Source organism: Gekko japonicus, unplaced genomic scaffold (genome assembly GCF_001447785.1).
Source record: "Gekko japonicus isolate JY-2015 unplaced genomic scaffold, Gekko_japonicus_V1.1 scaffold794, whole genome shotgun sequence".
Taxonomy (NCBI): domain Eukaryota; kingdom Metazoa; phylum Chordata; class Lepidosauria; order Squamata; family Gekkonidae; genus Gekko; species Gekko japonicus.
The window spans coordinates 746282-756157 of record NW_015164692.1 but is presented as its reverse complement, the minus strand read 5'-3'; the positions used below and the strand labels follow the sequence as shown (position 1 = coordinate 756157).

The window sequence follows — 9876 nt, the reverse complement described above, 5'->3', positions numbered from 1 at the left end:
ACTGCTAGGTTGGCAGGAGCTGGAACTAGAGACGGGAGCTCACTCCGTCATGCGGCACACTCGGGTCTCGAACCGCTGAACTACCGACCTTCCACAGCCTGCAGTTCAGCGTCTTAACCACTTGAGCCACCGCAGCTCCATACAAGGAGTTATACAAGGCTTTTTTAAAAAAAAGAAAAAAAGAGGTGCCGGAATTCTCAAGAGGGAAATGAAGTTTTTTATCTGTATACTGAAAACTCATAAACTTTTAAACATTTCAAAAAGAATTTTGTCGAAGATGTTCCAGAACTCTTTTCCAGCACGTTCCCCAGGGGAAAAATACCCTGGAGCTACAGCATCTTTTCCTTGCCTTTCCACTTGTGCAAGAGCTCTGGCACAAGTGGGAATTTTGTGCTGGATCCAACCGTTAGTCTCCAACGACCAGACCACCCTGCCTGGACACATGAGATGAGCACCTTTCACACGGGTTGCCAGCCACAAAGCACAGCTTATATGATTTGTCTGTGACTCGCGTTGGATTTAACTCAGTTCCCATACAGGCCCACGGAACCTGAGAAGGGAAAACGTGGAAGAGAACAGCAGAAAAACAAGAGTATTACCTTCTCGCTAGTCCAAAATCAATGATTTTAATCTGGTTCCCCGTGCGATTCACACAGAGGATATTTTCAGGCTGAAAAGAAAAGAGCGTATTGCAGTGATGGAGGGCCTCCGTCTTCAACTTCTCCAGACCGAGAACCTGTTTTAATCCCTGCCCTGCTACACTTCACTTATGTTTGACGGACTAACAGGTGCTGCCTTTCTCCAGAGATAGTTTCAGGCGAGTAACCGTGTCGTTCTGCAGCAGAAGAGCAGGATTTGAATCCAGTAGCACTTTAAAGACCAACGAGATTTCCTAGGGCAGTGGTGGCAAACCTATGGCACGGGTGCCAGAGGTGGCACTCAGAGCCCTCTCTGTGGGCACGCGTGCCATCGCCCCAGCCAGGCCCAGACCATCATTAAAGTGTTGAATTCTCTGCCAAATAATTTTAAGTAAATGAAAGCATTTGGAATTGCTTTCCTTACTTTGTTTGGACCATCTTAAGTTAATGTATGTGTGTGTTTTTTTCTAAAGTAAAACCTCAGTATTCAGGTTAAATTGCCGTGTTGGCACTTTGCGATCAATAAGTGGGTTTTGGGTCGCAGTTTGGGCACTCGGTCTCTAAAAGGTTCGCCATCAGTGTCCTGGGGGGTATACGCTTTTGAGAGTCAAAGTCCCCTTGGTCAGATACTGATGAAGAGAGCTTTGACTCTCAAAAGCTTACATCCTGGGAACATTGTTGGTCTCTAATGTGCTCTTGGACTCCAATGCTGCCTTTCTCCTTCTCTCTTTTCCCCTCCTCCCTGCAGTCCTTCTCTTTCTATCCAAGAAAAAACACGTCCAACGGAAACAGTGCTTATTTGTTTCTTAACTTGAAACGTGTATCCATCTCACCGTTTTTTAAAAATCCTATCTTTAATCCAAGTAGTTCAGGGTGGCCTACGTTTCCTAACCTCCATTTTATGCTCACAATGTCCTTGTGAGGTAGGCTAGGCTGAAAGAGGGGGGCTGGTCCAAGATCACCCAGTGAGCTTCATGGGTGAGGCAGGATTCTAAGCCTGAGTCCTGCAGGTCCTAGACCAGGGGCAAGCAATCTTTTTGGGCCCAAGTGCCTCCAAAAGGCAGCGTCTATCTGCAAATATGTTGGTGGTGGGGAAAAAAACGGGGGGGGGGGGGGACTACACTTGGGGCAAAGCATGCCTCAGTGGGACTGCCCGCATCTCAGGGATTCACCTTGTGCAGGCTTGGGAAGCGATGATGGGCATAAGCTCTGCTTGTCTTCCGCACGGCACTGCAGCCAGCATCTTGGTTGCCTAGGCACTGATCCACCCCCAGGTGCCAAGCAAAACGGTCTGGCCTGCCTCCGTCAGCACATGTAAAAAGGTAAAGGTTCCCTTGCTCGAAAGCCAGTCGAGTCCGACTCTAGGGTTGTGGTGCTCATCTCCGTTTCAAAGCCGAAGAGCCAGCGCTGTCTGGAGACGTTTCCGTGGTCATGTGGCCGGCATGACTAAACACCAAGGCGCACGGAACGCTGTTACCTTCCCACCGAAGTGGTACCTATTTATCTACTTGCAATTTCTTGCTTTCGAACTGCTAGGTTGGCAGGAGCTGGAACTAGAGACGGGAGCTCACTCCGTCGTGCGGCAGCTCGGGTCTTGAACTGCTGAACTACTGACCTTCCACAGCCTGCAGTTCAGCATTTTAACCACTTGAGCCACCGCAGCACATGTACAGAGATTAAAAAATGCAAGGGCAGACCATCAAAAGATTCACAAATTTCACAAGTAGCCAGTAGACATCAGTCTGTTGTAACATAATTGTCACCAATTCTACTTTATTAACTGATTTACTGTAATTATGTTAGAACAGACTGATGTCTACTGGCTACTTGTGAAATTTGTGAATCTTTTGATGGTCTGCCCTTGCATTTTTTAATCTCTGTACATCATATACGCTTGGGGTCCCTATTGTTTGGCTTGTTTTGATTGGTCCGTCAGCACATGTGGCAGGAGTCTCCTATCTTCCTGTCCTAAACCAACCACTCTAACCACTATACCACACCGGCTCTCCCCATCAGGTGCTCGGATCATAAGTGAAGCCAAAGGGGAACAGCCGCGCAGGCAGAAATTCCAGCGAAACCAAAGAACAAAATAAAATCAGCCAAAGCATGGCACGGATTTGAAACAAGGGAGAGAGCGGGGGAAGGAAGCAATTCACAGCAAGAGGGAGACACAAGCCCCCAAATGAGGACCAAGGAATCACTAGAGGACAAAATGAGCGTTCAATACAAGATCCATGGAATCACAGATATAAAAGGCGCCCTCTAGAAGGCCAGTGGACTTCCATCTGTAGGTCAAGAAATGCAAATTACTTTCACCCCAGCTACCTGCTGTCTCATTGGATGGGGTAGGGATGTTTTTTTTAATAACAGGAAGAATGTTTGGGGGGTTTTTTGAAACCCCGAAGGGGTATTTTTATTGTTTTTCAATAGACTTCAAAGCTACAAAGAAAAAATTGGGACGGGACTACATCTATGGATAAAGGAAAGATACCCACACTAACTAAAAACCCAAGAGTGAGAGATCGTAACCCAGTTAAACTAAAAGTTAGTATTACATTTGTTAATAAGGCAATATACTTGTAGAGTTCTTGCTTTGCACTGCTTCTATGCAACAGGAAGAATGTTATCTGCAAAAGTTCAGATTATTTATTATTTATTTATTTATTTATTTATTCAGGAGAAAAAATTGGGACGGGACTACATCTATGGATAAAGGAAAGATACCCACACTAACTAAAAACCCAAGAGTGAGAGATCGTAACCCAGTTAAACTAAAAGTTAGTATTACATTTGTTAATAAGGCAATATACTTGTAGAGTTCTTGCTTTGCACTGCTTCTATGCAACAGGAAGAATGTTATCTGCAAAAGTTCAGATTAGAAACTGAGCCCCCCCCACACACACACACACACACTTCAACATTTCCCATATAGATAGTGCCAGGAGCTGCTGGTGAGTTTAAACACGGCAGTTTCAGTGTCTGCGGAAGAAGCTGAAAACGTTCCTCACCTTGAGGTCGAGATGAAGAATGTACTGTTGATGGAGGTAGTAGATTCCTTCGCAGATTTGCTTGGTAAACAGGATCGCATCCAATTCCGTCAAATGGTAGTTTTCATCTGTGATCCGGTCAAACAGCTCGCCGCCGTCAACACTAGCACAGAGACAGAAAGCAGGCAGGGAAATGGGTGTCTCCACATTAGCTCAGCTGCTTTCTTCTTTTTCCACTTTAAATAAATAAATAAATCTTTCAATTTATTAATTGCTCAATCCTGCTGGTGCTGGCTCTGAGAGATTTACAGTTACACATTCACAAGGGACTAACAATGATTCATAGGGGTAAGGGAGAACAATATATATATAAATCTTTACATCGCACACGTTCACAGCCGACGGGGATTTTTGCTCAGTTGTAGACTCAGACATGTTCCAGACGGCATTTTCCACTCGGCTTGGCTTGATGACGTCAGCTTTTTTCTCCAGGACTCTTCGGGTCGCAGTGCCGCACTGCCACCGCCTGGCCGGAACGGCCCATTACAGGCTTCTTGATGCCGAAGAGATCTTCTAGGCTTCCGATCTTATGAGGGGGTTTGGTGTGCCCACCCTCTCTAAGGAGTGGTACCCATTTTATTTACTTGCTGAAGCTTTCGAACCGCTGGGTGGACGGCGAGCTGGGGACAAGGCTGTTAGCTCACACCAGCATGGGGCTAGAACTGACAGCAGTTCTGTTCCGCTCAGATGTTACTTGTAACCAGAGGATAAATCCCCTGTGCCACCGCTCACTTTGTATTTCTCAGAAGCCCTGACCTGGATAGCCCAGGCTAGCTCAATCTTGACAGATTGGAGAAGCTAAGCAGGGCCGACCCTGGTTGGTACTTGGATGGGAGACCACCAAGGAAGTTGCTATGCAGAGGCAGGCAATGGCAAACCATCTCTGTTCATCTCTTGCCTCAATAACTCTCGGGGTCGCCACAGGTCTGCTGCGACTTGACAGCACTTTCCACCTTCCCACATTTCTTGGAAATATACCCAAACAATACATAAAGGAAAATAACCATAGTAAAACATGGTCTAGTGGTTAGAGTACCCAGGGAGGGATTTAGCACTCACTATTCCATGATTAAGGTGAGGTTGTTCTTGCACTCGAAAGCGTCGTAAAGCTGGATCAAGTTGACGTGATTGAGCTGGTTCATTATGTTTATTTCATTTTTCACTTCTTCCTGAAATGTTAGGAGGCAAGAACATTGTAAGCCCTAGCGACGACAGGCAGGCTTTACCATTGTCGTTGTTGTCACTCTATGCAATAATAAAAGCATCTGCCCCTATTATTATCATGAATAGATCAAACCCTGGCCACATACAGACCAGGTACGGGTTTGTACATACCCAGGGAGCTCTGTATAAAACTTGGTACATAAACCAAAAGCAAACCAAATAACGCCCTGTGGAGGACTGAGCATTAGAGTTGCCAGATCCAGGTTGGGAAATGCCTGGAGATTTGGGGATGGAGTCTGGGGGGGGGGAGAGACCTCAGTGGGGTACAATGCCAGAGCGTCCACCCTCCATTATTTTCTTCCAGGGAATTGATCTCTGCAGGGCTATTTTGGGGCAGGAACACACAGGAACGGAGTTCCGGCTGGCTCCCAAGTTGGCCACGCCCAGCAGGAACTTATTAGCATAATAGGCCACACCCAACAGCAGAAACTCATTAGGATTGGCTACATTAGGGGTGTGTGGCCTAACATGCAAAGGAGTTCCTGCTACAAAAAAAGCCCTGGGTTTTGACCACAAACAAGGTAAACAGAAGAAGCAAATAAGAAGCAAAAGGTGGGTGTGGCTGGATAACCACACTTCTGGTAACATGGGGGTGTGGCCTAATGTGCTAATGAGCTGTGCTGTCAGGGGTGTGGCCTAATATGCTAATGGGTTTCTGCTGTTGGGTATGGCCTATTATGCTAATAAGTTCCTGCTGGGCTCTCCCTCCTCTGCGAGGACAGACCTGTCCCCCCCCCAAATAGCTAGCAATCCAAAACAGTCCAGTGGAGCCTGAGCGTTGGGTGTTGCCTTCTGACACACTTCTGGTGATGTCAGGGGGTGTGACATATGCAAATAAGTTATGCTAATGAGTTATGCTAATGAGCTCCTGCACCTCTTTTTCTACAAAATGACCCCTGGTGGTATTATAACCCATTAAAGTCCCTCCTCTCCCCAAACCCTGCTCTCCCCAGGCTCCACCCCAAAATCTCCAGGTATTTCTCAACCCAAAGCCAGCAGCCCTACTCCCTGGAGACGGAGATCCAACGTTTTTGGCACCAATACCAAGAAGGCCCTTTCTCGGGTCGCCACCCATCTAGCTTGAGTCTAGGGTTGCCAACCCCCCAATGGGGGTGAGGGTTCCCCCACTTTCTGCCCCCCCAATCTAGCTGATTGGTGAGCCCCATTACGCCTGATGTGCCTGGTGTGATGATGTCACCCCGAAATGACATCATCGTGCCAGGCATGTCATGCCGGGGATGCTCTAGCATTTGGGTAAAAACTCTATGGTGACCATAGAGTTTTTAAAAATCCAAATGCTAGAATGTCCCCTGCATGATGTGCCCAGCGCAATGACATCACTTCTGGGTGACGTCATTGCAGCGCTCATGCCAGAAGACTCCAGGAGCCGTACTGGAGCCACGGCTGGGACCAAGGTAAGACCTGGCAACCATACTTGAGACAGCAAGGGCAACCAAAACAGGGCCTCCGAAGATGACCAGAGTGTATGGGGTAGGTTCGTATGGGAGGAGACAGTTTCATGACTGGCACATGGACCAGCCACTTTACTCTTGGGTATAATGACGGAACATCGATTACCAGGCTCCTCCTTGCCATGAGTGCACCCTCAAACACCTGCAGCTGTGCATTCTGGGGGCTCAGCAGGCATGGAGGCAGGCAGTCTTTCAAGGAAGCGTGTCTGCCATAGCTGAGCTTCCTGTTAACAACCCCCGAAGCTTCTCAGGAACCCTGAGATTTGAAAACCACTGGACTAGCACTTGTGGTTAAACTGAGTTGTGTCTTGCGGCAGATTCAGCAGCTGCCTGGCAGAAGTCACAGACCCATGAGTCAGCAGAGTCACAAAGCTGGCCTGCAGTTTGGCTACAGTTCATCAGAGGGAGTCAGGAGGAGCCGGATCTCACACACTAAGCTGAGTTAGTCCAAGCTGGCTCACAGTTTTTTAGCCTCCGGCTCACACATTTTTGTCTTCGCTCAGGAAGGAGGGCTCCGGAGCAAACTAATTTATGCAGTAGCCAAATTGCTTGCTCACCGCTTTAGTGCCAGTAGCTCACAAAGTAGATTTTTTGCTCACAAGACTCCACAGCTTAGAGGGAGCATTGCTTTTGAGCCTTTTAAGTCTGCCCGTAGAGAGCTTATGTTGCTTCTAAACATTGGGCTGGGATCCCAGCTGTAATTTCCCCCCCCAAGGGCTAAATGGAGTTTCCCTGGCTTCCTCTCCCCACTCTGGCCCACTGATCTGCAGAAAATGCTGCTCCCAGCGAGTAGGGGACCCCCGAGGGGGGTCTGCAGCAGGGAGGAGGAATATGCAGAAACTGCAGATTGAGTCTGGATCCAAACCCCTGCATAGTTATGCACAGAAATGTCATAAGAACATAAGAGATGCCAATGTTGGATCAGGCCAAAGGCCCATCCAGTCCAACACTCTGTGTCACACAGTGGCCAGAAATACCAGTGCCATCAGGAGGTCCACCAGTGGGGCCAGGACATTAGAAGCCCTCCCACTGTTGACCCCCCCCCCCAAGCACCAAGATGACAGAGCATCACTTGCCCCAGAGTCCCTATCTATTTTTTTCTGGGGGGATGTGCTAGAACGGAGTTCCAGAACCTCTTGGGCAAAATTCTTTTTAAAATGTTTAAAAGTTCATGAATTTTCAGTATACAGATTGCAAATATCATTTCCCTCCTGAGAGTTCTGGCACCCCCCCCCAAAAAAAAAGCACCCTGGAAACGCCCATTTTGCTTTTTTCATAATGCGCTGATAACAGTCCGCTCCTTTCTTTATTTGGTTAGAGGGCAGCTCCTTACCCTTTCTTTCGCCACTTTGACTTTGATGATCTTGGCTGCCAGACAGAGTCCCGTGGACTTTTCGGTGCATTTGCGGACTTCACCAAATCGCCCCCTGTTGATGGATGGAGAAGACGCATAATGAAGCCCAAAGGGAAAACGGCTCAGGGAAAGAACGCTCTGCAGACGCCTCTGGAGGGTTACTATTATTACCATCGATTAAAAATAACCTGGTACAAAGCGAACAGAATCGGGAGGTCAGGAGCACGAGAGCTCCTCTTTCTCCCAGCTTAGGGAGGATTAATCTTGATCTTTCCAGCCAGTTGTTCAGTGATTCTGTTAAAATATTACCTCCTGCTTGTTTTCCCCCCATTTCACGATGGCACGGCGACCTAACTCCGGTCTTCTATTTGAGACCGTAACTGTACGCTCCTTCCCTGCTGTCCTTCGGCAAGACATTAACCACAGTTAGATGCCTGCAGATATTTGAGACTATGTTATGGTATATGATCACGACTGCAAGAATGGTGTATGCACAGTGTTGGAAACAAGAAAGAACACCAGAAATAGAAGAATGGATACGAAAAATTCTGTTCATGGCAGAGATGGACAAAATTACGAAGAAACTGAATAACAGGGAAGATCTTGACTTTTTTGAAGAATGGAATGACTTTAAACTTTACCTAGAAAAAAACTGGGATGTGAAGCACAATTTACTATGTTTAGAACAATATTGAGATTAATTGATGTTATCTTAAGATGTACTGGAGGGTCAAAGGGGGAAACATTGCGGGAAGCCACCAGGAGGGAGGGGGGATATGGGAATATAGGTATTGGTTTAAGAATGATAATAGTTTTTTTTTAACTGTAAGAGGTTATTTCCATGAAAATAAAAAAAATTCTTTTAAAAAATATATATATTACCTCCTGCTTGTTTTCCCCCCATTTCACGATGGCACGGCGACCTAACTCTGGTCTTCTTTTTGAGACCGTAACTGTACGCTCCTTCGGCAAGACATTAACCACAGTTAGATGCCTGCAGATATTTGAGAGTGGATGAACTTGTCATTTTCTAAATAACATGAAAGCCGACAAGTAGAAGATCGTCATTCCTACAAAGCTGAAGTTGATTCTCAGGTCCCACACTGCAGAACTGGGAACCAGCTCCAGGTCCCTTCTATTTCTGCATGAGACGTTACAGATTCTGGAATTTTGCCTCTTCGGACTAGCAAAATTATAGAGTTTAGGCATGTTTGTAGGTGGTTTTCCTATCTTTAAATCTGACCTATTAAAAAGAGTCTGTGGCTGAAGATTGGGGGCAAAGACTGGTTAAATTTGTGGAGGGTACGAGTGTGCAGACAGGGACATAGGGATACAGCTCAGAGGCGAAAGACAATGCAAAAGTCCTTGTAGATTTTAAAGACGGGATTCTTTTTTTGGCCTCAGAAACTTATTGCTGGGAATGTGGAATATCAACATTATACGTAAGATGAATTAATATGCTAAGAGCAGAGCTGAATTCCCATGCCTCTTGGTAACAGAATCCACGCGGATCTTTATTCCTAATGTGATTTTTTTTTCTAAAGCGAATCCTCCAAAAGATAAAATTATCATGTTCCTATTTTCCCATTGGACTAATTTCACAACATGGGAGATAAATGGTTCACACTTACTTGGAGAAATGATTGGGACTATGATTGTAGCTGACTGTAAGTAGGACCCTATTGTGTAATTTCAGGACCACCTAATGTGTCATATGAATACTTACGCAATGTTTCAGCTCTTTCTGGTGGCTCCAGACTTCTACAGTCCTAATGCTTTGGTTATTGAATGTCCCGTACTGTTGACTGTACTGACTCAATTTGTGTAATCCTCCTTGAGTCCCAGTGCAAAAGGCAAATAAACAACAACAAAAATGATAGATAAAAAGAGAGACAGACAGATATAGACAGACAGATGATGATGATGATGAAGATGAAGATAGATAGATGATAGATAGAGACAGACAGACAGCTGATAGCAGATAGATAGGTAGGTAGGTAGGTAGGTAGATGATAGATAGATAGATAGATAGATAGATAGATAGATAGATAGATAGATAGATAGATAGACAGATAGATACATAGATACATAGATACATAGATACATAGATGAAGAGATTGGATTTGTACACCGCCCTTCAC

At 46.0% G+C, this 9876-nt stretch overlaps 1 protein-coding gene across 3 annotated transcripts in view; it reads right to left on the bottom strand.

Annotated features, from left to right (window-relative positions):
* The window catches only part of MYLK3 (myosin light chain kinase 3), a 56614-nt gene that overhangs the window by 13196 nt on the left and 33542 nt on the right, over positions 1 to 9876 (bottom strand). For all 3 annotated transcript variants that reach the window (XM_015409425.1, XM_015409424.1, XM_015409426.1), the window contains exons 6-9: positions 7715 to 7808; positions 4745 to 4854; positions 3647 to 3788; positions 600 to 670 (exon numbers count right to left, since the gene is read on the bottom strand). In XM_015409425.1, coding sequence (XP_015264911.1) covers positions 600 to 670; positions 3647 to 3788; positions 4745 to 4854; positions 7715 to 7808 — 417 coding nt within the window. The remainder of the gene's footprint in view (positions 1 to 599; positions 671 to 3646; positions 3789 to 4744; positions 4855 to 7714; positions 7809 to 9876) is intronic.